At 32.3% G+C, this 27,257-nt stretch overlaps 2 protein-coding genes across 3 annotated transcripts; both read left to right on the top strand.

The window, feature by feature from the left end:
- Nucleotides 1-844: 844 nt before the first annotated feature.
- Nucleotides 845-11,680, top strand: LOC148629387 (uncharacterized). Its single transcript, XM_088550102.1, has 4 exons — nt 845-2,095; nt 4,559-4,793; nt 6,453-6,623; nt 8,784-11,680. Exons 1-4 carry the CDS (start codon nt 992-994, stop codon nt 9,299-9,301), a joined length of 2,028 nt encoding a protein of 675 aa, XP_088406228.1. The 5' UTR covers nt 845-991; the 3' UTR covers nt 9,302-11,680.
- A 1,852-nt stretch (nt 11,681-13,532) lies between these two features.
- Nucleotides 13,533-26,333, top strand: LOC148629386 (protein SLC31A2-like). 2 transcript variants are annotated; one of them, XM_088550092.1, is made up of 5 exons: nt 13,533-13,625; nt 20,281-20,414; nt 21,516-21,588; nt 21,980-22,079; nt 23,445-26,333. In XM_088550092.1, the coding sequence occupies exons 2-5, from the start codon at nt 20,301-20,303 to the stop codon at nt 23,782-23,784; spliced, it is 627 nt and encodes a 208-aa protein (XP_088406218.1). In that variant the 5' UTR covers nt 13,533-13,625; nt 20,281-20,300; the 3' UTR covers nt 23,785-26,333. The 2 variants fall into 2 exon arrangements, with proteins under 2 accessions (XP_088406218.1, XP_088406208.1); XM_088550082.1 differs by lacking the exon at nt 13,533-13,625 and adding an exon at nt 17,386-17,477.
- The last annotated feature ends 924 nt before the right edge of the window (nt 26,334-27,257 follow it).

Here is a 27,257-nt window from a genome sequence, read left to right as displayed (position 1 = left end):
GAAAATCAAGATAGAAAAGCCCTCCGAAATTTTGAACATAAACTATGGGAAATAAAGAGAATAAAATATTTTCTGAATCAATCTACTCTTTGAGTGTAGAAAACACTGTTTCCTTCTTGAAACAGTCATTAGCACTGAGAACAGGGGACCTTTAAGCAAATATTTTAATCCATATGCAATAATGTTTGTTTGTTTATACTTGTCATTAATCTATTTTTTTTCTGATTACATGTTAAAAATCTATACAAGGTAATACAACAATAAAGTTCATTTTAACAACAAATATGCATTATATCGGGTCTATGATTGTCTACTCTCCCTTTTCACATGGGAAAATGGTTATAATAACTTCATATGAAAGGTGCATCGACTACATGTACTCCAGCATGTATCTCACAGAAAGATATTATTCAAATCTGAAATCACTAGGAAGTTAACTAATTTATTTGCATGTGTGGCTATAATATTACAGTATATTTTAGCTTTCTTGATAGATTTTGTAGTATAAAGATTTCATAAGTCAATCACAACGGCTTTATCATCGAGTGAGAAAAAACACTGACAAATCACATGCAAATTGACTATAATTAAATTAAAAAAAATATTTCAACAATAAACTTAATTAATTGATAGCACGTTGAAATAAATATATCATTTTGCGCATTGATTTAAACAGTATTAAATTTGATTAAATCTTAAAGGCATTACGTGAATAACACATTGCGTATGTGGGGTGATATAGTACTTGGGACGAATTGGCTTTGTTAATATCTTAAGCGGCCTTGCTTCCCGGACAAGTGTTTGGTGGTTTCCAAGTGCGGTCAGATATGCGTGTCCACTTTCATTTAAAATGTCAACAAACCTGACAGTATGGTGTCATAAGATATAGGTACTCGATTTTAAATATAGAGTGAATTGGTGTCAGCTATGGTGAATGCAAAATATGGTTAGATGAAATATTTGAATATAAATACCAGCCGCTGATTACATCATGAGTGGAAAAGGAGGCGAAAACAACTTAGTTACCTTAGAGGTAAAGGATAAAATGGAAGATGTGAATCAATTTGACTCTGTATCAAATATTTTATCACAACCTGATAAGTCTAGAGAACCTACTAAATCCGTCCTAAAGGATACAACCAATCTCTCTCAGACTCATGTGAAAAAGATGGAAACTGTTCCAAGTTTAGGGACTCCTTTAAAGCTCAAGAAAATGAAGAAGGGAATATTTGTCTCTTATTCCCCTGATGCAGGCTTTCTAGAAAGAAAATTTGTTGTTGAAACTACCAGACAGCTAAAGGAAAATAATTTGGCAGAAGACATTTGGTTTGATAAGGATGAAAAGAATACAGACAGTCCATGCTGGTTCTCAATGAGAATGGAAGCTGTTGAAAAGTGTCGAGCTGCAATAATATTTCTTTCTGACAGCTTCTTTATGTGCCCAGTTTCTGTGTATGAGGGAAAGACTTTGTATGAACGTAAAAAAGCTGCTCCATCAACTGTTGAAATATTTCCTATTTTATTCTCCACACTTGAAAAGACAGAGTTACCTCGAGAATATGCTAGCATTTTGAAAAACATGATAGACTTAACTCAGGAACATGGTAAACTTAGCTTAGCAGAGAAAGCATCTGTTGTTATAGGAACAGTTATGGAAAGTTTAGAAAAGTTTGCAACTATAAACACTCCCCCAACTCCCATTACGCCACCAGAAACTGAGTTCACAGGTGATTACAAGAAGAAAAAGATTTGTCAGTGGAGTCCTAATGATCTTCAAGAATGGATATTCAAGCTTGGTGTGAAGGAATTTTATCAACAAAGCTTAGCAGAAAATATGGTAGATGGCTTTCTGTTGATGTCACTAACTGACCAAGATATGATTAGCCATCTTGGAATAGATAGTCGTGTTGTGCGTAAAAAAATCATGCAACAGATACTTCAGACACTTGACAAGGAGCACAGATCTGCAGATAATTGGCATTTACGATCAAGAGCTCAAAGATCAAAACCTGATGTTATATATTTGATCTATGACCCAACTGATGTAAGACTTGCCCAGAATGTCAAAGCTGACTTGAAAAAGAAAGGACTTCAGGTAATGTTTTGTAAAATATGTACTGGTAAATAATAGATGAAAATGAAGACCGCAGCATTATCTTCATTTTTCCTATATTTGAAACGTATGAAGTTAGTAGAGCAAACGCAGTTGCTACAACAGAATATTAAATATCAAGTTTTTTCTAGTGCTTATTTGGAGTATGGCAATACCACTTCATTACAAAACCCATACTTATATGTGATGATCTGCTATAAATACATGTACATTTAGTACATGTATCTTTTTTTTCAATGTTGGTACATTTGTAGTCATTAAAAATTTAAATTAAGAAATTGTTTTTAATGTCAATGGAACAAATTGAAATTTTGTTTATCCACTTGCTTTTAGTTTTTAATCAGTACTTTTTAAGGCCAATTTCAAAATGCAATAGACATCATGGCAATGCCCTAGTGGGTTATAACATTCCTTATGTATTTGGAGAAATTTTAAAAGTACTGTTGTTACACTGCAGTCATGCATATTTTCTTGAAAACATTTACATTAGTGAAACTTGATTGATGTTTAAATAAGCACGAATGTCTGAAAACATAATTTCAGACTGAATAGAAACAGGTGTGGTAGGGAAAAATATTAGCTGTTGGTAGTTCAATACTTGAATGTACAGGATTTGCAGGCATTCAGTTGAATTATCTGTAGTAGCCATTGTTTATAACCCTTTGTCCAAAATGTAAAAATTCACAATAAAACTAATGGAAATGCAATAAATTCTTTTTCTATGTGTTCAAGAGATCACCTTAATCTACTATTGGAAATGTGACAGGTCTGATTTACAATAAGAATGCAGAGCAAATTTACATAGAAGTGAAATAAATTGAAGGCCATTAAACACACAGTAATCTGTCATGACATCTAATATTACCTATGTATAGAAATGATAAAGGTTTTATCAAAGGGTAGCAAACAATACATCCAATGCGCAAAGGCAAAACCTACTTTATTTTCTCTTATACTTTTTATGTAGATTAAGATATTAACCAACATTTAAATTTAATCAACAACCTGTTTGGTTTATTAACATATCTTAATTTTAGTACAAACTTTCTGAATGAATGACATGTTCATGTCAGACTTCTTATTGTTTATACCATTAGCTGTCTACAAAAGCAGTTGGTCAGATTGATTAAATAAGTATTTGGCTTTCTGAAGTATTTCTAAAAGTAGTGTGCATTTGTTTAAGTAAGTTCTTGTTGCTTCTATGCACTGTGCTCTTGAAAACTCTGATTGCTTTAATTTAATTGAACACTGAAACTAGTTATCATCTAAGGCATTTTTTTCCTGTTAATGCACAGTCTTTATTTTACTGATCAAAAGTAAGTGCTTCCTTTAGATGATGATGTAATGCCTTCTTTAATTGTTTTTGCTACAATTTAAAGGCATTTGTAATGAAATTTGTTCATCAAGTCAAATTGATTGACATTTTATTCTTGGACAAGGTTGGGAGATTCTGTATTACAGGTAATCAATTATTTCAGTCATTTACATTTGTCCTTTTCACTTATCAACAGGTTTAGTGTAGATTAGTCATGCATATCTACTTAAGTCTGCATGAAAGAAATCTCTATTTTTCTTAATTTATGTGTCTTAAGCAATTTTTAACAAGAGATTTAAAATTGTACATGTATATCTAACTGTTTATTTAGCTTTGTTCATTATAATAGTTCATTTCAAGCACTAAGAACATTGACCATGAATGAGAAGAACTTTAAAAAAAAAAAAATACATTGAACAGAAAGCACAATGATTTTGTCTTTAAATGTTCAATTAGAGAGAATTATTGTAATTTCCACCTGTTTGTGCTCAACTTACACAGCAATAAAAAATATCACTACTTTACTCAACTCCTGTATGGTAATTATATGGTCTACTTAGTTACTTTACTCTGCAAGCTAATAGAATTAATTTCCCATTTTTTTTTATTTTTTATTTTTTGGAAATGGTGTCATTATAGAGGAATATTTTTTAAGACGTATAAAATATACTATAAAGTTTAATTTGTCAACACTACTAAAATAACTAAAATACATTTTATGATAACTCAGGAGTTCAAGTTAGTGTGAGTCTGAGTCTCTGAGGTTTTAGACGCATTCAATTTCTAACCTAGGACCTTTTAACTTTTGTACATAGGTACTGGACCTTCAACCTTTTTCATTGACACTTTGGACTTTGATTTTCCTCCAGTGAACCACAGATTTGAATCCTGGAAAAGTTCTGAACTTTCAAATTTTTCAAGCAAACTTGATCCCCTGTGGCTTTAATCTTATATACAATGTAAAAAAAAGCTAGAATTGGAAATTACACATTTATAACCAATAGCATGAGAAATGTTCATGATCTAGCCAAAGTACATGTATTCTCTCTGAAAGTGTTTCATTTTACATTTATCTTGGTCAGAAAGGTTCCGATTCCGTTTACTAAAAAATAAGTATTCTTTTTTTTCAGGTTATTCACCATGATAGTTTGAAGCTAGGTAAATCAAAGGAAGAGTTCCTGCAGATCAATGGTCCACACATGGCCACAGCTACACATGTCATTGTTGTCCTCACAGATGCTGCAACATTATCACCATTTGTATTCCATGAGGTATTGTTTGCTGATTGGTTAGGGAAGAAACTAGTGACAGCAATGTTCAAAAATGTGTGGCATACCTTACGACCATCGTTGAAAGCTGTTTTAGGTAATATGAGAATAATTATGATAATACTGAATTTAAGCCTCTACTTCATTGAAAAAAGGTTTTTTATTTTTTTTTTCTGTGAGAATTGCTTCTAGAGTTTATTTGTTATTTTTTTTCCAGGATAGGAACTGACATTTTTCATAGGGTTGTAGTCTATTTGACATATTCACCATATCCAGTTTCATTATACATAGGACTGAGATATTAAAATTTCAACAGATGCAGGGAATAGGGGATTCAGATTTTGTTCTGTATCCAAAAATTTTCTTTGGGTATTCTACATATTTTATATACTTAGGTCTCAATATAAATATGCTTTACAAACATTTGGAGAAGTCATGAAGGCCAACCGTTGAACTGAATTTTTCTCAAATGAAAATTAATTCATATGACAGTTTGTGTAAGTCAAATTTAGTTAACATTAAAAACCAATACAATGTAATTATGTTCAAGAAAATCAGGTCAAATAAGTTAGTGTGGAAAACAGGATCCATAAATGTAAATTTGATTATAACAAGTTTATTTTCATAGGATAGGATTTAAATCCAAATATTTAGATTTCAAATGAGCAGCTTGATATAAAGAAAGCAAACATAACATCAGTGGCGTGCCATTACAATCAAACATAATATCGTGGGTAATGTTATAATCACACATCCAGTTTCCATTTAACTGAGAACAATTGTATAGTAGTCTGTTTTTAAAGAAGATTTGATTTGTAATTAACACCTTCGATCGATTTTAAAGGTAGTGTATAGGGTTTAATAAGTATTGTTGTAATTGTATATTCCAAATCAAGTATTAAAGTGAAATGATCCTTGGAATTTAAAAGTCCCGTCTAAATGTCACACTAAATTAAGTAGCTATGTTTGATTTGGTGTATTTCACAAGTGAATGAAAGCATTAATTAAATTAAATAGTTAACACATTTTATATGTCTTATCATTAAAAGAAAGAAAAGTAAGTTACTAATGAACCCTATAACATGTGTAGTTTTCTTTAATTCAAAATGAAAGAGGGGAGTTTTAAATTCAACTAATTTGAAGATACTGTCCAAACTTTAAATATATAGATAGGCATTTATGGGTAATAATCAGCAAGAAACAATTATCAAACTTAACTTTCCCACACTATTTGCCAGTTTGTGAAAATGTTGATGGAAAAAAAAACATCTGATTTCCCTGTCACCTTTCCAAATGTAATTATGGATAAATAGATTGTAATTATGGTACAGTGTAATTTGACAATTCACCTGTCAACTGAATACAACAGTTTTATATAAGTTATACATCTCTAAAAGAATCAGGCAGAGTGGTTTAGTTAGAACATTTTTTTTAAACTTTTTGTCTTCTAACTTCAAAACACTTAACAACACAGATATTCTTTTTGAGATATAGTATTATCTGATAGTGTTGTAAAAAAAAAATTTTCAACCTAATAAATTGGGAAAAAATATGATAAGCAGTGCATTGCCTCCTATGTGAAAAGAAAACATTGTATAATTTTTAACTTTCCAAGATCTCAACTTTAAAGTGTTCAGGATTTGTTTTTTTGGTAATACATAATGAATACAATAACAAAAAAATATTTCACTGTGATTATTGGACCTGCCTTTTTGTTACAAAGATCCATACTTAACTCCATGTATTTTCTCCACAGCTGATTGTCCTGCCATTGATTTTGAGACAAAGATGTATAACGAGAGTTTAGATGTCCTAGAACACCACATTAAACCATTACGAAGAGTCCCTGGTGTAGTTCTCGAACAGTCTTACCTTAATAAGATGGCTGATGGTCTTAAACCATTGGAGAGTCTAGCTTTAGTCAAAAGTATGCATTTATACTGCAGTTAGAAGTTTAAGTTAAATATGGTAAAGTCATAGATTCTTTGTGAGGATAAAACTGGTGGAAGAAACTTTTTTAGCATAAAATCTTCAAATTCTACCCCCAAAAAATGCTTGCCTTGCTTTGTTCTGCCTTATATGTATTTATGCTCCCTGAAATCCTGGACACACCTCTTTGACATACAGTTAAGAACATTACAATCTTTTATACAATTGCTTACCTTCAGAGTTTTTTTGCCAACATTTACATTGTTTTATATTGTAATTCCAAATTACTTATTCAAAATCTGTTTCATTATGTGCACATTTCATGAGAGCATATGAAAGTTTTAGATGAGTTTTTTACACCACACCACAAGGAGCTTATTTGATTATAATATGTGCAGTTCGAATAGAATGTAAAAAAAGTTATCATCTAAATTCCATTAATGTTCCAAAACATGTCAGTAATGCTTATTTGGAAAAGGTTACATGTGTATTAATCCAAGTAGTACAAAGATGGTTATATACAAACAAATAGTACAGTTAAATCAGTCTAAACAGAAACAGAACCCTGAACAAACAGAAAATTTGTCCAAATTGAACCCTGAATAAACAGAAAATTTGTTCAAACAGAACCCTGAACAAACAGAAAATCTGTCTAAACCGAACCCTGAACAAACAAAAAATCTGTCTAAACAGAACCCTGAACAAACAGAAAATCTGTCTAAACAGAACCCTGAACAGACAGAAAATCTGTCTAAACTGAACCCTGAACAAACAGTAAATCTGTTAAAACAGAACCCTGAACAGACAGAAAATTTGTTCAAACAGAACCCTGAACAAACAGAAAATCTGTCTAAACTGAACCCTGAACACACAGAAAATCTGTCCAAACCGAACCCTGAACAAACAGAAAATCTGTCTAAACAGAACCCCGAACAAACAGAAAATCTGTTCAAACAGAACCCTGAACAAACAGAAAATCTGTTCAAACCGAACCCTGAACAAACGGAAAATCTGTCTAAACAGAACCCTGAACAAACAGGAAATCTGTTCAAACAGAACCCTGAACAAATAGAAAATCTGTCTAAACAGAACCCTGAACAAACAGAAAATCTGTTCAAACAGAACCCTGAACAAACAGAAAATCTGTCCAAACTGAACCCTGAACAAACAAAAAATCTGTCTAAACAAAACCCTGAACAAACAGAAAATCTGTTCAAACAGATTCCTGAACAAACAGAAATCTGTTCAAACAGAACCCTGAACAAACAGAAAATCTGTCTAAACTGAACCCTGAATAAATAGAAAATCTGTTCTAACAGAACACTGAACAAACAGATAATCTTTTCAAACAGAACCCTGAACAAATAGAAAATCTGTCCAAACCGAACCCTGAACAAATAGAAAATCTGTCCAAACCGAACCCTGAACAAACAGTTAATCTGTCTAAACTGAACCCTGAACAAATAGAAAATCTGTCCAAACCGAACCCTGAACAAACAGAAAATCTGTTCAAACAGAACCCTGAATAAATAGAAAATCTGTCTAAACAGAACCCTGAATAAATAGAAAATCTGTCTAAACAGAACCCTGAGCAAACAGAAAATCTCTTCAAACTGAACCCTGAACAAATAGAAAATCTCTTCAAACTGAACCCTGAACAAACAGAAAATCTGTCTAAACTGAACCCTGAACAAACAGAAAATCTGTCCAAACTGAACCCTGAACAAACAGAAAATCTGTCTAAACAGAACCCTGAACAAACAGAACATCTGTTCAAACTGAACCCTGAAAAAAAAACAGAAAATCTCTCCAAACAGAACCCTGAACAAACAAAAAATCTGTCTAAACTGAACCCTAAGCAAATAGAAAATCTGTCTAAACTCTAAACCCAATATCTTCTAAAGTCTTCCATATGATATTCAATGCATTTTAAAACCTGTGTAATCAGCACTAATTTAAATAAAAGGGGGGATGTTGTTAAGGATTTACTGTACATTCTAATTTTTTTATGGTCTTCGAAAAATGAGAAGTATTTTTCCCAAAAAGACAGGGATCTAAACTTGCTAAGATTGAATGTTAGAATACAGATATGCCCTGTGAACGAACAATAATTCCACATTTAATAGCTACATTATTTAAATCATGTAATTAATTGTAGATGGTGTAACCAAAGTGACAAAGGAAGAGGGAGACCCACAAGTGTTCATTAGTTATCAGTGGGATATGCAAGGGAAAGTGGAAGATATAAAACATCTACTGGAGAATAATGGGTTACAATGCTGGGCTGATATCACCATCAACCAACCTCCAAGAGGAGCTAGTAGTAAAAGTACACGTAGCAGTATCACACATCCACTAGATTCTGGTATAGAAACTTTACAGAGTCAGATACAGAGAAATATGAAGGCTGCATCAGTTGTTTTAACCTGTCTCACTCCTAAGTACTTACAGAGTGATAACTGTAAGAAAGATTTGACTCTTGCTGAAACATTTCATAAACCAATAGTCCCTGTTTTATTGAGATTCTCTCCCCTTGAGAGTGCCCCAGATCAGGTTCGAAAGTTGCTTGCACGATATAGCTACATAGACCTGAGTAACGAGAGACTTTACAAACAAAATATCCCAATAGTCTTGGAGAAGGTTAAGAAGTTGGTCACACATCGAGGGTATAGCTAGTGATCTTTTTGATGCTTTCAACAAATCATGTGCCATGTTCTTTGTAATCATGTGTCAGCTATATATTTCCCCATTTGTGTGTTCATGTAGTGGTCTGTTATGTTAATTAAGTTACATTAAACTGTACAATAGCTTTGATTACTGTTAGATTTTTATTTGAGATAACTTTTTGTTAATTTTATTTGGAACCATATCAAGTTAAAATTTTTCTGGATATACCGTACCTAAATTGGAGATTATTTATTTATACAATGTTTAAAACTGTTTCTAAATAAATAGTTAATAATTGAATGTTGTACATGTACAGTTAACTAAATTGTTGCAAAAAATGTGTGCCTAAGAAAGAAAAGTTTAATGATGAAAAAGTAGTCACAAAAAAGGAACCTTGTCTGTGCTTATATATGTAGTTAAATAGTATGTCTGTTTCCTGCTACCCTACCTGCTTTATTTTTCTGTACCTACCCTAAACATTATATGGCCTTTTGGTTCTAGAACTATTAATTTATAGATTATTTCCTCATTAATCAATGTAAAATGTTATTGAAAAATAAGATATTTTCTCTATCTACCTACCCTATTTTTTTCTTGCTGATAGCAAGAAACAGGACTTCTTTTTTTTGAGAGAGAGGGGGGGAGACAATAGTTATGCTTTTTTGTTACCCATCATCATCATTGTGCGATAAAAACATTAAATTACTCTAAGTTAATGTGGAGTCTGTGATATGTATTTACTGTGATATGTTGTATCAACAGCTTGTTCTGTGTTTTATTACCTCAACATTTATTTTTCATTTTGAGTGACATCATATTCAGCATTACTACATTTTTTTCATTTATCTTATGAAAAGATTTTACGTTCAAATTTTTATTAGTTAGTCAGCATTGGGGGAGCAACATCCACCCTTTAAACAAGCATTGAATTTACTGTATTACTTGGACAGTAAACCAATGTATTAACCAAGTACATTCTTTTGAAATGCAAAATATATCTTGTGCCAAAATTAATTTGTTTTAAAGAAACACGAGTGAAATTGAAAAAAAATTGTCAAAAATATTAACTTAGCCAAAAATTTTAAGAAAACTGGCATTATAATGTGCATGAATACATCTGGAATGCCTTTTTAGTTATATCTGATCTTGAATTCGCCAAAATGACTTTATCAAGCTATAGAAAGAGTTGTGCTTATTTGCTTTTAGTCAAATTGATAACAAATAATGTGATAATCTATGGTGCTGAAGTAGAAGTAATCTAGTTTTACCTCACCAGTAATTATAGGTTTCTTTTATTAATTCAGAGAAACAATTTTCACTAGTAATTATGGTGTAGTAATAGACAGCTATAATCATTGACGATAAGTCACTAAACATATAAAAACATTAAGTCTTTTGATGACAGACTTCTTTCAAGAACTGTTGTCATTTACATAATAATTAGTCAAGTAGATTATAGACTTTAGAAAATGGTTGTTGAAGATTTATTTCCCATGATTCAATGGTAGATAAAAGTTTTGCACACACAAGTTGTAACTTGAACAGACTGTTCTGTCTTAACCCATATACTATCAGTAGTTCCTGGATCAAATTCTTATTCTCATGCATTTTTAAGTAATTTGATTGTTTAATTTTCATCGATAGATCTACATCTAATGATTTAATTTAAGTTTCAGTATTAATATCATCAAATGTTTCTATTGTATTGTTTTGTGACAGATGCTGGTTGATCTGTCTGTATTGTTTTATCATCTACCTAGTGATTTATGTATTTATTGGAGTATCCTCTCAACAAAATGCTGCCACTCATGTCAATTATGTACATAAGTGTATGGTACTGTATATACTTCTTGTGTGGAGTTTGCTGGTTAAGGTTTGTACACAGTGTGAAATTACACTTCATTTATATTTTCTGGGGAAGAGGGAGTTTTGTGAATACAATATAGAGAATGGTTTGTTTATCTCTATTGAATTCATTTACTTTTGTCATTTTATCTATGAACAAATCCTGAACTTCAACTTCTAGGTTTTATAGCATTAACAAAGTTTCATAATGTTTTTTTATCATTTTGTCCATCTTCTGTAAAGAAATCTTAATTGTAAGTATTGAAGTTTTAAAATTGCAAGTCTGTAAGTAGTAGGTGATGCTACTAACCACTGGAGAATATTGTAGGCAACCAGGTTTTTTGTAGTATCAATTGTTTTTGTTTTTCTACAATGTATTTATTTTAAGATATTTTTTACTCTTCACCAGCTTTCTTGTCCTTGGTTAACTACCATGTCATTTCCTGCTGTACATCATGCAATACCAATATATTTTTTAAATCTGTTATTTATACAAGATTGTCTTATTCTTTGTTAAGGAGCAAATAAAGATGGAAAACATGAGTTTTTAAATTTTTTTTTATTCCTGTGTATCACTAAGAGAGCATTTAAGTCCCTGTTATTACTTATATATTCTCATTTTATTATTTTTTCAGGTTTTTCTTGCAAAGTCTTTAAACATCATAAAACATCCTAACTGAAAATGGTTGATCAAACTACAGGAGATTCCATGTGTTTTATTGAAGTGGTTTCTGAAACTGGTCATAAAGACATATGTATACAGAAGCTAACAAGTTTTCTCTGTTTTGTAAATGTGTCCTAAATTTTATGGGATAATGAATTCACAATTTACATTTTAGTTACACACATTAAACAGTTGTGGTTGTTTAAGAGAAACATGATAATGAGTTTCCATAAAAAAAGAACCCCTGGTCAACTCTGTCTTGGGTAAAAGGGTTATTTTATGGACATCAATGCATACACAACTTTTTGTTACCTAAAGTTAAAGCCATGGCTTCATAAATTTGACACCATGAGCTTGCCAATGGTTTCTTTTTTTCTATACCCAGCACAACATAACAAAATAAGGAATATGGCAAGCCAAAGTGGACAAAAATCAATATATTTTAATATTAGAAAATGGTCATTTTCGTCCACTTTGGATTTCCATACAGGAAGCTAACTAGTTTTCTCTGTTTGTTTTGGTTCTTTTTTTTTTGTCTTTGCTCAAGACTTTGATCAAGTGTCTTACTTCTGAAATGTGGTTGGCAATAACCTTATCGTAACCTTTCTTCTGTCTTATAGGTTGCCTACTCAGTAATTTACAAAACCTTATAAATAAATTTGAGATAAATACTGTAATCTGATTGGTTAAAATAATTTTGTTATATCTCAATGGATAAAAAAAATATTGACACATTTAAATTCAGAGCTACTTTTCTCATGTTTAAAGATATAAATATGTTTTAAAATTAATTTATAAGAATTGGCTACGTTAAAAATTTTGTCTATTGAAAAATAACAAATTTTCCACGTGCATATTTTGTTTATTGCACATCGCGCAATAAACAATATGCACATGGAAAATTTGTTATTTTTCAATAGACAAAATTTTTATCATTGCCAATTCTTAAATCGTCTTACTTTTATACGACTAAATTTTTTTTCGTATGAATGGCAGTGTCGTCGCGCATAGACACCTATTTGTCGCGTGAATTCAAATAGTTGTTGATGGAAATTGATAAAATATAAAAACCACCAGGTTCCAGATGGCATTGTATTTGCTGGTTGACGCCAACAGTTAAGGAATCAGGGATCCGAAAATAGCATTTCCTCGAATTTAAATATTCCTCAAGTGTGTGTTTGGATCTCCGATATTTAATCTGAATTCAAATTTAGAGGTAAAAGTTCGGATGTTTTTATTTTATTTTTGTTAACATTATAACAAATCCAAAAATTTGATAAAAAAGATCTTGACTCAAGTAGAACATTTAAAAAAAGGCAAAGACACTAAGTCATGAAAAGAAGACATTTATCGTCCAAAATCGTTGCAGATATAGTCACAAATTAGCAATAGTATCTCCTGGAAACTTTATATTGCTTTTGTCGACCATAAAGGTTGGAGTTATTTATAAATGCACCAAGTGCCTGTGACTTCCTCAACAGACAAAAATGTCCTCACAAAAAAAACACATTTATGCCGAGTTCAAAGGGTTAAAAAATTGGAATCACTTGGCACAAAAGAATGATATTAACTTGCAAAATGTTTATACTCCAGTCTTAGTGTTAAATGATATGATGTACTTGTTCATTAAGCACCTCTTGAGGTTAACAAGTTAAGCCATTTAACAATACTTTTGCTTAACCCGTGAAAAATTATTTCCTTATTATAACACAAATAAAACAAACTCGACTTAGTAAATCTAAAGTAACACCGTTGTCTTTAAAAGTTGTAGTGTATATTTTAATCATTCGTGGAATTCTCATTGTCTTAGTGAGTAGAGATAAGGTATGTACTTTAATATCTCATAAACAAAAAAATTACATCAAATTTCCGAAACCAGAAACTAGGCTTATGAGATCAAATCACAAAATAGTTCGAAATCCTATTGAAATTTGACGGTGAGAGGAAGGGAATAGAATTCCTGAAATTCGGATTCAGGCACGCACACTCCAACAGTAGACCAACCATTCGTCCGGCGATGGTTTCCTCAAAGATTTCAATACAGAATTATACTATTTGTTATTAAGTATTTCATAGAAGGCAAATGGTAAACATTTCATTGCTTGAATGTATCCAATTTTCTACTCAGATGAACATATGAATTCCAATAAGTAAGAATGCACCAAAGGTAAACTGTGAAAAGACACTTATTATTGTCCAGCGAAAATAAAGCAATTGGAAGCAAAGGTATATTAGATATTTAACACTTGCAAATTATTTTGCATTTACTAAAAAAACACTACTGTCTGCCACTGTTTTATATTTATAAGTAGCGAGCAAATTACACATTTGTTCCATATTAAAGACAATATCGATTTTGAAAAAAGTGTATTATTAGTCACAAAACTGTATAAAGGGGAGATAACCACTTACCTTATTACTAGCATTATCATCATGATTTAGATTTGGCTATTATACCAATAAGTTTCTAAATTATTAAAGTCTAAATGTTAAAAGCACATACTTGTTACACTACACTACTATTTACCATGAAGTTAAAAGAAACAACGAAACTTTTTTTAAATACAATTTTATATTTGTGTTCCGATGTTCAGCAAAAATTATTTGCTTATATATACATTTAATTATACATTTAATTTGTTTCTTTCATATTGAAAAATAGTTTGCATATCTTAGTAGCACATAGAACATATTCGTATGTTTAGAAAGTGCTGCAAGAAATCAAGTTGGGTCACGTTGGGCAAACATAGTATATTTGTATCTCGGTTTAGATACAACACAATTATTTGCTTGCATTCTCTTCATTGTTTTGCTTTTCTAGAACTCAACATATAATTTTTTACATCGAGAATTTTGAACTTTTCCCCCCGTGTTGTTTCGACGTTTCAATGTTGGCTTACTATTGGCAATATGTTGGATAAATGTAGAAAGTGTACAAGTACAAAGCCATTGTTTTGATTTAAAAATGGAAGTTTAAAAATACTCTCAATTAAATTTAGTCTATCCAAACGAGTTCTTAAAGCGAAACATAAAATGTTGTTATTGTAGATATAGTGGGTCAACGTAGAATTTTTTTACAAATTATTTTTTATATAATCAAAACATCCTGTTTAAGCATTTAAATAGAAACCGGTAACAATAAATCTGGATTGTTTCCATAAACATGCTCTTCTACGTGGGATCGTTATCTTACCAACACCAAACCAACCATAAGCCAACGGTTGCATGATATCTGGGCCTGCATTTAAAGATTACACAATCATAGTCAAAGCAGGGACTTCATACATACATCACTAATAACATATACACTCTGGTCAGAAGATATCCTGACTAGTTGCATCTTTTAAATTTTCACAGAAAAAAACCACACATACACTATTTTTATCAACTTAGATCGAAGATCAGAATTGATATAGCAGTCGCCAGAGCCTTTAGATTTGTAAAGCCTATTAGCATCTGAAACTATCTTACACTGCCGCAGGAAAATAGTACCAGTGGGATACCCAATTAAAGTTCAAATGCAGGTAGTTAGGTTCACTTTCTAGGTATTTCTAATACATCATATTTAATTCTATGCTATTGCGCCAATAAACAACTTTTACTGCGAACTTAATATTTAATTTGGTTTGTATTAACAACGATCCAGTTAAAAAAAGTTACCTCTAACCTCAGCAGTACCCGTTTATACCTATGCACTTACCCGAATAAACCAATCGTTGATTACATTATATTCAATGTGTCGATATATTTAAGTAAGTTGCCTACAAATGCAACATTCTTAGACGCATAATAAACCATTAGATGTTTAGCTAGAAGTGAAAACCCATCGAGATTATAAATAGTCCTCCTTCGACCATAGAAATGAAAAAGAGTAATGCTGAGTGCCAAATTTTAGAGCTGTCTTCAGATGTTTCATGCAGGGCTTGGCGGATCCATATATTTACAAAAAAACTTTTAACAAAAGGGTAACATAATCCCTGAAATCATCCTGATCTATCACTCACTGTATCGTGACATCGGAAGCCCGAAAATGACAAATAAAAATGAAACTTTGCTTATAGACGATGGCATAGTAATTTCGACAATGGATTTTTAAGGAATGGTGTCAGTCTGTGGTCTGGTGATATTGCCTTTTGTAATAATAAATCTATTTGGCTATTTGGCCATATGTTATAATGATAGAGTCGTAGGTGCTTCAGAGCATTAAAGAGTAATCAAGGGAACCAAGGTTATAGCGGTAATCAAAAGAATGTAATCCAGGGACAAAGACCAGACATGGAAAACAGACATACACAACAAAGAACATAAAGTATCTAAAATCATGCATACAAAGTAACAAAGCAAATGAGCAACTCGGACTCCACTAAAAACTGGGAGCATGGACCAGGTGCACCGGTAGGGTAAGCGTCCTCTGCTTTTCTAGAAACACCCGCCGAGTTGCTCATAAAAAGTGCATGGCGAGTGTTTCCTGCATAAGACATACTTGTTGGAATTAGGTGCCCAGAAACTAAGCGCTTTTACACTACACACAGGTGTCTATGCGATAACTTGTAGGATTTCAGTTATATAACTTATCAACTAAGAAATGTAGCTAGTTGAGAGGGACATGTATCTAAAGGCATGCTTTATTTAAATGATTGTGCTTAAGTTTGAATGATTCGATAGACAGTTTCAACCTGGAGATCTTTATATTGAACTTTGACTTGAAAATTTAGAAATTAGGAAAGCCCTCGTTATTGGTCCTCGGCTAGTCGTATTGGACGTCGTCTACGCCTCAGTCCAATATGGCTAGCCTCGGACTAATAACTAAGCCAATATGGAAAAATATGGAAAACCCTACATACACAATAATATTGTAATATCAACCATTTACAGCAATACGCTTGTGTTTAGATAAATACGTTTGAATTATATCCCCGTAGTTTCCTTTTACCGCTGCTTTTATCCCATATTTTTGGAATTTGACGAACATTTTAGGCGTGAAAATTCAAACGATCGATATAAATTGATTAAGTACATGAGTACTTTGATTGATATCACGGTTGCAGAAATACAATTTTCGAACGCCTAATCCGAAAGGAATGGTTTATAATGAACGCGTGAGCAAACTGAAACTACTTGGGGATTTTGCTAAATTGGAGGCATGGTACACAAAAAAATTGAACTTCTTTTTCAATTACTATATATTATTCCGTGATCTGTCGAATACAATTTATTTTTGATCGAATAACTGTTTTCTTGGACACAATTTTACTTTCTATTTTTCTCGACAAAATGTAGGTTTGGAACGGGGTAACTACCATTCAAATGACATGCAATTAAATAAAACAGCAACAGCAACAGCAATTTATTTTAAATTAAAATTATATTTTAAAATTATTCGTCTCAGCAATTTAATTTTTGCCTTCAAAATTGATTAAATATATTTGTTTTATATGTTCCTCTTTAAATATCTGTTACTCAAACCAGGGATTTTATATTACATTTACAATACTATATATTTTCCTTTGAATACTATGCTCCTTGCTCAAACTTTTGTTAGAGACACCCATGCTGAACCCCAACTTGTAATGATAAAGTAATATTTGAATCGGAGGCGGTTCCATTCCGAATGAAAATCCACGTTGAACACGAATATGTAAACAAATAATGACATTGGACATGTTTTCTTCATAGGTAAGTCAGTTAAGGCTAGTTTCTTTGTGTGTTATATATCAAGTCATTTATTTGTAAGATATTTTTGAAATAAATTTAAAACTGGTCTCTTCTGTTAACATATGCTTGAAGTACATGTAAAATCAATGATACATGTACATTTCCTTGCCTCCACACATCCTCGATTCATATCCCGATTAAGACACTTATTTACCGGAATTCATTTGATTCGTCCAGGATGTTTTGTTTTCCTTTTATTTCAAATTATAATATATATGAAGTATATATTGAATTAACAGAGCTTGTCAGGGTTGAATAACATTATACAACATACCGGTTTCCAGAAAGTAAAAAAAACAACTGATTTTTTATGCTAATTATCATGTTTATTAAAATTATCACCTGATAAAAGCAGCTGTAAACATCTGTATTTCTATAGATAAAACAAATGTATCAATTTTGACATAGCATCAATAATTTCGAGACCAAAGAAAATTTTGCTGGGCTAAAAAAAATAGTCATTTTAGTTCTGAATTCTTAATTTTTTTAATTGATTTCATTTTATTTTACCAATTTTTTTAAATTTTTTTTTTATTTTTTATTTTTACTTTGGGTTTTTGTATTTTTTCTCTATGCATACAATGATATTAGATTTAATGATACAGAGGCAGGCTATACAAGAAAGTAGCTCTTTTCAATTGCTCCAACAATCAAATATGCAATACCTATAGGATAATGGTGCACGTGTATTCATTTCGTGGATTGTGTGCTTAAATTAAGTGCAGCATATACTTTTCTAGACGGAAAATTTAGTAAGTAGCGAGTTGCTTTTGTGTTGTGGTTTAATAAAATTATTTTGAAAACCTTTTCAATCACTGTCGTAAGTTTTGATCACCGTAGATTATCAGTCCTTTAAAGTTTGATGTTTTTGATAAAGTAACATCATATAATCTTTGTGCCTTTTCCTAGTCACCGTGTTATTTTTATAGGTAATTTGACATTTTACCCATTATATTGTATTTTATGAAGTTACAAGTTACTTTTTGTCAAAGATGTATGTAGCTGTAAAATTGATGGCTTCAATGGATCTCACTTGATAAATTGTTCAGAAAAAATAGTTCACTGTTGGACGTGGTGAACCCGCGGATACGTTTCTTTATAGTAAGATAGTTTTATTCACCAATCATAGACCCTCTCGGGTAGAAAAAAATAATACGATGGTTACAATGATTTTAGAAAAATGTGCAAATGTACAATATAATCATGAATGATCCTCACAGCAGGTTTGAATCATAGTTGTATAAAATAGTATTTGTTCTTCTATGTATATTCCGAGTGATCGTCGGTGTTTAATAAAATAAACTGTTAGTAAATAAATATGTATATAATTTTTCAATTCATTTTTTTATCTAAATCTGCGTTTGTTTGACCCTTTCCCAACAAGCCTTTAAATGATCATTTACGCATTAAAACAATTCTGACTAGTTATTAGAACAAGACGTAATATATATATACATTTATACTTAACAACACTAATACCGTGTAGCCTAGGATGTTATTGTAGAACTGGCCTTGCAATCTCCAAATGGAAATGCTTTCCCACTTGAATAGTCACTGAATATTCGATTTTCTTGGAGTTTTAGTACAGGATTAACTTCATGAAAGGACTTGCGTTTTGTAAAGTATCATTTTCATCATTATTTCTAGTTATACACCAAAATCAAAACATCATAGAAGAACACGAGTGTAACATATTAAGACAATACTTTAAATTTAAAATCACGAAATGTGATATACACAAAAATACTGACATCCGTTCAACCACGAATTTTATACGATTTAAAAAAAAATGACCCTTGACATAGATGTGCGCCGATTTACTCGGGCATTTTATATTAAAACTGTCTATGCCCCCTGGTTAAACCAATATTTAGACAGACTTAGTTACTGATACCACTCCTTCTGTAACATTTTAATGCAAATCTACGTATATAAAATAATTTTACAATTGTGTCTCAGCATAACAAAAAAAATCAACAAGATTGAAGAAGGTTCGCCGTCTTTCTTCGGCATTTAACAATTTAACCATGCACGATCTGGCGATCATCTCCATAGCATTTAACCAAATTGTTAAGCTTTTCTAGTTCTCTGACAATATTATAGAATGTCGATTATATTATGGTAAATTTTAGTTACTTATCGTCGTTTTTCGAAGTATATGTGGTGTGGTAAAACACCACGAAAACATTAAAGAAAATGAGCAACTTCACCAATTTTTTGTAGAAAGTAAAAAAAAAAAAACGCTTATTGTCCAATTAATACATCTTGGCAGAACATGTCTCATGACCAATAATACAACAATAGTAAGTTCGTGATGTTGAGGGTGATATGACAATATATGGACCGGTTGAGGTCGTTCCAAAAATTATCTGGACCGACGGTTGTAAAATGGAGCACATTTTCCACTGTTGAGTACTCATGTGGAAGAAAAATAAGAAAATCATATTTTTTTGGTCAGGAATCACGTTTATAATTTGAAATCAACCTGTGCACCTACCCCGTGTTCCAAAGTTTTAGTGGAGTCGGGTCGCTGAGTTACTCCTTATATGTGTGTATCATTATCTGGCCATCAACAAACTAACCGTTACAATGAGAAAATGAACTTTTATCTCCATCCTTATGAATATAACTACTTCCTCAAGGATATGTATGGACTTTCCAAATGATGAATACGGTCTAATGGTAATACACGTAGGGTAAAATATAAATCATTTAAGCTTTACATAGACTTACCGATAACGTCATATTCTTATACCATTTTCAGGACCAGTGCTTAAAACCGCCATGGACCACAACCACCATCATCATCACCACTACCAACCCGATACATCTACTGCAGCAGCTACTGTGGCAAACGTTCATAGCGGTCACAGTCATGTAGATCATTCTAGTCACAATGTAAGTATTGGTATATTTAGTCCACTACTGGCGAAAGCAGGAGGGGCTATAGTTTTTAGTACGGTCTGCCCACCACATTAATTTTCCACACATTTTTCAGAATTTCTTCGAGGTGTTGACTCGATATTTGGTATTATATACAGCTATCTAGTTGTCACGGTAGAATGAGATTTGTTGAGTTATACAATTGTAGCACCTAAACTTTTCTGTACCTTATTTTTCACCATGCTCTGGTTTGGAGACTGTGTGTTGCTATTTGTAGTACTCTGTAGTGTCTATTATCCTTATTAGAGCAAAATTTCTACCCAAAACTGTTGAAGTACAACATTAATGTATCGCAGTATATAACATACTGATTGCTATGTTGTTTTGGTTAATGAAATCGTTTGCAATAAGGTTTTTATTAATATAAAAAAAAGTACGTGATACCATTCGATATTCGTATTTTTAAATTGCAGTGTTTCATTGTTGCCCAAGGCCGAAACTATACACATATTGCTTGCGGTAGAGGGTGATACGCCGAAGTAACATACGAGTTAGATACATCACCCGAGATGTAATCGAGGGTGATATATTTTCTGAGTGTTACTCGGTGTATCACCCTCTGCTGCAGCCAACATGTATTATATTATACTGGATACCCTTTTTAATACATCACTCGTTTATGTGCATATGCATAACCTTTAAGAAACTTATGTGAAATTGAACTGTTGTGTAGTTGTTGTAGTTCCTCATATATAGTAAAAGCCAACTGGAATGAAATATACAAGTATTTTAACATTTAAATAAATCAACAAGAGCAAAATAACTAAGATGAACACTTCCACTATTCATTTGATCTTAAATGAAAATGAAAATGATACGCATACGAACAGGAAAAGGTACTTCCGATTAAGAGAGAGATATATCGGGATGACATTTCAAGGTGATATATCGCAACTACCAATAATTTTTAAGGGGATGGAGCTAGAAAAGAATTGACCAAAATAACGCATAATGCATATCCAATAGAAATTTGTGTTTTTGTAAGAAGTATGATGTATGCATATATTTATATACTTAGAAGTACTTACAGATATTTTACTTTTTTTACTTTTATAGCACCCTACCTTTTTAACTTTCAATGCAGATGTAACAGTGCTGTTTTCGGGATGGCTTTTGAACACAAGAACGGGTAAGCACTATATACTGTTTATGAATTGCAGGTTGGATTTTTTTTTAAAATAAATTAGTTGTAAATAAATATAAAATTCTGATAACGAAAGCATCTTGAATGCCATATATATTCTCGCTTTAAGCGGTTAGGTACAACTTTGATACAACTTATAAAATCGCATATGTACTGAAGCTTGTTAAATTACGGTTAGTTCGTGGAATTTCCAATGGTCAATTTAGTTAAAGTATCAAACTATTAAAATTATAACATCATATTGTTTGAAAATACAAATTTATGTTTTGGCCTACCTGGTTTATCACGAAAATTGGTATCCCCGCTCGGACACGTTATTGTATACCATTTACTTATAAAATTGGAATTTGAAATTTGTCATTTCTTTGCATTTCAGGCATGTTTGCAATATGTCTTGGAGCAATAATTATGGGTATATTGTACCAAGGTATCAAACATTTACGTGTTTACATCCACAGAGATATTCCTCTATTTAAGTAAGTGTCGATTGAAACCTGTATCAATACTGAATGTAATACAGACTAAAAGTTTTCAAGAATTCTTTCTAGATTAGATAGTATCATACTTTATATTCAAAGTCGTGTCCTAAGGCATGTGGTCGCTTTGTTGGTCAAGCGGTTTACGAAGGATGTTGTGGGGTCGATCCCGGACAGATACACCAAAGACTTTAAAGAGTAATCAAGGGAACCAAGGTTATAGCTGTAATCAAAAGAATGTAATCCAGGGACAAAGACCAGACATGGAAAACAGACATACACAACAAAGATCATAAAGTAACTAAAATCATACATACAAAGTAACAAAAGCAAATGAGCAACTCGGACTCCAATAAAAACTGGGAGCATGGACCAGGTGCACCGGTAGGGTAAGCATCCTCTGATTTTCTAGAAACATCCGCCGAGTTGCTCATAAAAAGTCAAGTCCAGGGTAGACAAACAAGGAAAGGAAAACTATGACCCGTTGAATAAATCACTTTTCATGGTGCAGATGGATACACTATAACGATCCACGAGTTCATGATGACGACCATAAAACTTCTGTGGTGATGACTTCAATCTTGTAGCAATATAACCCTGTTCCAGAAGCCTATTTGTTAGAGTTCCAGCGCGATACAAAAAGTCTGCGTAGTTTCGGTAAGCTCTGGCATAACGTATGAGTTGTGATATGAACACTCCATACGCATGTGCTGAAGGGATGTTGCCACAGATGAAAGGGAAGTTGACAATTCTGAATGAAAAGTCATCACGTTTGTCGTAAAGTTTGTTCAACAGTTTTCCTTTACCATTGATTTCTAAGTGTAGGTCAAGATATGAGGCTGACTCCACAGTGTCTGTAGTATCCTTTATCACAAGTTCTTTGGGGTAGATGCAATGTATCAAATCCGCGAAATTAGATTAATTCAGAATTATGTGTCAGTGGGGTGACATGCCTACATACAGGCTGTTGCTTTTGTGAACAAGCATCTGCACAATAAAGATCTGGCTCTGGTGTCGAACTGGTCTGTTTCATTTGTCAAAAGTTATTGTCCTGAAATGCCAAAGGACGAAAACCTTTAATGAATGAATCAATCAATCCTAAGACATCTCTTCGAACACTTCTTGGGACATATTCATAAACACGGGCTGTGGTCCTCCTGTTACGCTTCACTATAAAATTGTTGCTGACGAGTTATTTCACTTTCTGATCTGCAATTATTCGTTTTTCAGCTTTATATGATGTCGTCCTGGATAGGTCACAGACGTGTAAATTTTGTAGATATTTATGGTCACCTCGATTCTCATTTTATGACGTAGATCTACACGGTTAACAAAAACTTATGTCATTGTTCATCTTTATTTCAGACAGTCAGCATTTTCCAAAGAACACGTTCTACAAACTATGTTATATGGTATACAGATAGTAGTCAGTAATGTTCTTATGCTGGTAGTAATGACATATAATGTATGGGTATTTATAAGTATTATTGCCGGGCTTGGCATTGGATTCTTCCTGTTTGAGTGGTATCGACCGAAATTGTTTACAGGAAGTTGCCCTCATGAGTGTTCTAGTAAATCGATGTCACGTGGTACAACAGTGACTCGTCTGAGCGTAGCAGACGTCAGAGCTACGCCAGATCAAGAACTGGAACCTCTCAGTGACCAGTTGGAACAGTGTGAAAATTGTAGAGAGTCTGTTTTGTGATAGTTTCATTATTTGTGCTTTTCTTTGTTTTTGTTAAATGTCTAGACACTTGCCATAACGGAGTTGACTTTTGTGCTATGTTTTATTCTTTGATTTTTTTTATCTGAATAGACATGACAGTGTTTCGTACCGGATTCATAGCCAAAGGATCTGGTAGGTTGAAATACCTTTTACATTATATTTGATATATATTATCAATAAGTATATGACAGGTATATTGTTTTAAAATGTCTTGTTCCTAATGTCTGCAAAGTGCAGAAGTTTCCGTCCAAAAAGTAAAGGTTACTTCTGGGGGAATAGAGAAACGATAGACCCACAACCCTAAAAACTATACGATAAAAATTTTTTTAAACTTGTTTAATGGTGCAGGCAATAGTACATAGACAAATATAAAAGGTAACAATTGTTCATAGATTTGCATTTTTTAATTTGGTTTTTGAATTCTGTTAGTTTCTCTTAACATGCTGTTTGATTATTAGTCCGACGTATCAGCTTAGTTAATAACCCCAGGTAATAACAAACAATGGAAACTACTCAGCTTTTCGCATTACACAATTTAAACATTTCTTTGTGTAGGAAATGGTGAGTTGCTCGGTTGAGTTCTTCAGGTTGTATGTCACTATAAAGAAAGGGGTAAAAAGGTAGTATAACTTTAAAAGGACTTTCTCTATTCTTTCGAAGTAAACCTAAAGAGGAATCTCAAAAGCTGGACACTATGTACGAATCAACACATTTTTATACGACTGCAAAAAAATTGCGGTCGTATATATATATATTGGTATGCCCTGTCGTCGTCGTCCGCATTCTACACTTGGTTTTCGTGCGATAATTTGAGTATTAGTGGTTGATCTTAATAGTATTTTATAGCAAGTTACAAACCACAAAAGAAAGGTTGGTATTGATTTCATAGAATTTAACTATATTACTCCAGTAAAAGCATAGGAATGTCAATGATTTTGGTCCACAATATTCTATACCACAATTGTCAGACTTTGTTTGATTTTGCGGATAAAGACTTGAACTTTTCAGAAATCAGGGGTAAAAAGGAGACAGTAACATACATTTTCCTGATATCCAGACAGTCACTTGATAATAAGTGAATAAATCTCTTTGAAATTGCCACCACAAGTTGACTGGGATTGATTTTGATGGTTAAGACTTGAACCTTGTAGGAATTGGGGGCTAAAGATGGACCTGAAATAGCATTTTCCTTATGGCAGTATAGTAACTTGAGTAAAAGTGAATGGATCCCATATAAGTTTTACTACAAGGTGACATACCATAAATGGAAGACTGAAATTGATTTTTTTGTGGTTGTGACTTGCCAACTAAGAATAAGGGGACGCACAGGGACCAGAAACAAGTTTTTTTTCGGATTTCTGGACAATAACTTGAGTGAAAGCAAATAGATCATTTTGATACTGTACCACAATGTGCCATATCCCCACTGGAAGTTTGCTATTGATTTTGCAGGTTTTGACTGGAACCATTTAGGAACAAGGGCTAAAAAGTGACCACTTTGGTTCTGGTTAAATTTTTATCCTGTATCAAATACTAGTATAAAATCGTAATCAAAATTCTAAGCTGTCTCAAGTTTGAATGGTGGGTCCATACTTGCCCCAACTGTTCAGGGTTCGACCTCTTGGGTCGTATCAAGCTGTGACCTGCGAAACATTTTATTATTTATTTTTCATGTAATTTTAAAAGTGAAATAGTCAACAATAATGCAAACTAACTTATGAAACAATGACAGATTCTTAATATATCACGCATTAAAACTATTTGGTCTTGGATGTGGTCTTATTGGCTAGTATAGACATGTATGTGAAGAAGTTTAATTGATGTTGAAACGAATTGAAATGTTAAACATTTTGCAGTTTTCATTTCTTAAATAAAAGTTGGTGTTGTAATTATAAAAGAAATTTGCTTATAGAGCTGTTACACTTGATACTTTATTATTGATACCGTCATCCTACAATATATGATTTTTATCTAGTCCCAAGGCTTCTTTTAAAAAAAATTATAAAGTTAAGGTGCTAAGACGAAGCAATAACCTCATTTAAGGAATACAGTTTCCTCACGTTTTTTTTTTATGAAATTGCCAATGCCGAAAATTCAGACAGCAACAGTTTATCCATGTGACTTTAGAATCCACGTCACTGTAGTTTTTAGAAAACTATCAAGTGAAGTTTTATGCCCTTTTTGTTTTTTGTTTTTGTTTTTGTTTTCTTTTGTTTGTTATGTTGTTTTTTTTTATGATTTTTTATCAGATGACTGACATTGTTTGAAGGATTTCTATGATACAAAAAACCTCTTGAATGAAAAATGCAGCAATGTATATTTTGAATTGTTTACTTATCTTTTAGACTGTTTAAAACACGCAGTATATAATTTTACATTGGCTTTTGATTGTCCTTAGTTTTCGGAAGTTTAACCGGTAAATTAGTGATATTATAATGTATTGATTGCAATAATAGAAGATGGAATTTTCGTTCAGGTTTTATTATTTTCGTTGCAATACACGATATTCTAATAAAATCTATGCAAGACGTTGTATTTTTATTGGTGGATTTGCATCTTCATTTAAGACTACTTAAAACTATTTTCATTTTCAACGAGTGAAGCTGAAATATAACTTATCAACTTGTCACTTTTTTATAACATGATCCCTGTAGTCGATTATACATCTATAGGTCTAAATAATCGATTTTATACTGAACTCAAAAGTGGTGCGAACGCTTAGAGAGGACCGAATTTTTTTCTCACGTCTATTTAACCTGAGCACGGAAGCAACAGACAGCGGAAAGCCTGCCACTCACAAAAAAATGTGTTTTCTAACCAATCACTCTATCTTACCTATAGTAGTGAGCAAATACTTCAAGGTGACGAGTTTTGAATTCCTTGGTGTGTGTCGATCTGGAATCAGGCGAACAAAAATAAAGAGCTTTGCAAAGCGCAGCATTATACGACGGCAGCACGTTGAGCTCTGTTCATTTGGGATAAGTGTGGACCCAATATTAGTTTTTGGCACATTTACAGTTCACTATAGTCACACCATTACACAAAATTAGAAATTTAATCAAAGGTGAAAGAAGTATCAAAGGATTTTGCCTTCGTTCCTGAAATGATTGAAAAACACAGGCATTTGTTTTCATGATGATCTAAATATGAAAAGTTTCAAAATAGGACCAAAATATTAAAAAAAAAACCTTTGGCCCTGATAACTAAAAAAACCATAAAAGATATTTGAAAAACGTTTCAAGTTCTTGTAACAGGTATGGGCGTAGTTTACTAATTATTTGCACTGAAATTTATACAGAATTTTGAAAAATAATTAAAAATATAACCCAATTTTTGTTCATTCAGTAACACAGACGAGGTGTTAAGATACTTTATAAGTATTCCGGTAAATGTTAGGTCAGGATAGCTTCGTTTTCCACTGGAATTAAACTAAAGGGGGTATTGCGTTAAAG

The sequence above is a fragment of the Perna viridis genome, chromosome 1 (assembly GCF_037379345.1).
Source record: "Perna viridis isolate PV_CMFRI_1.1 ecotype Kerala chromosome 1, ASM3737934v1, whole genome shotgun sequence".
Classification (NCBI taxonomy): Eukaryota; Metazoa; Mollusca; class Bivalvia; order Mytilida; family Mytilidae; genus Perna; species Perna viridis.
The sequence above is the reverse complement of the archived record's forward strand: the minus strand, read 5'-3'. Positions and strand labels throughout refer to the sequence as shown.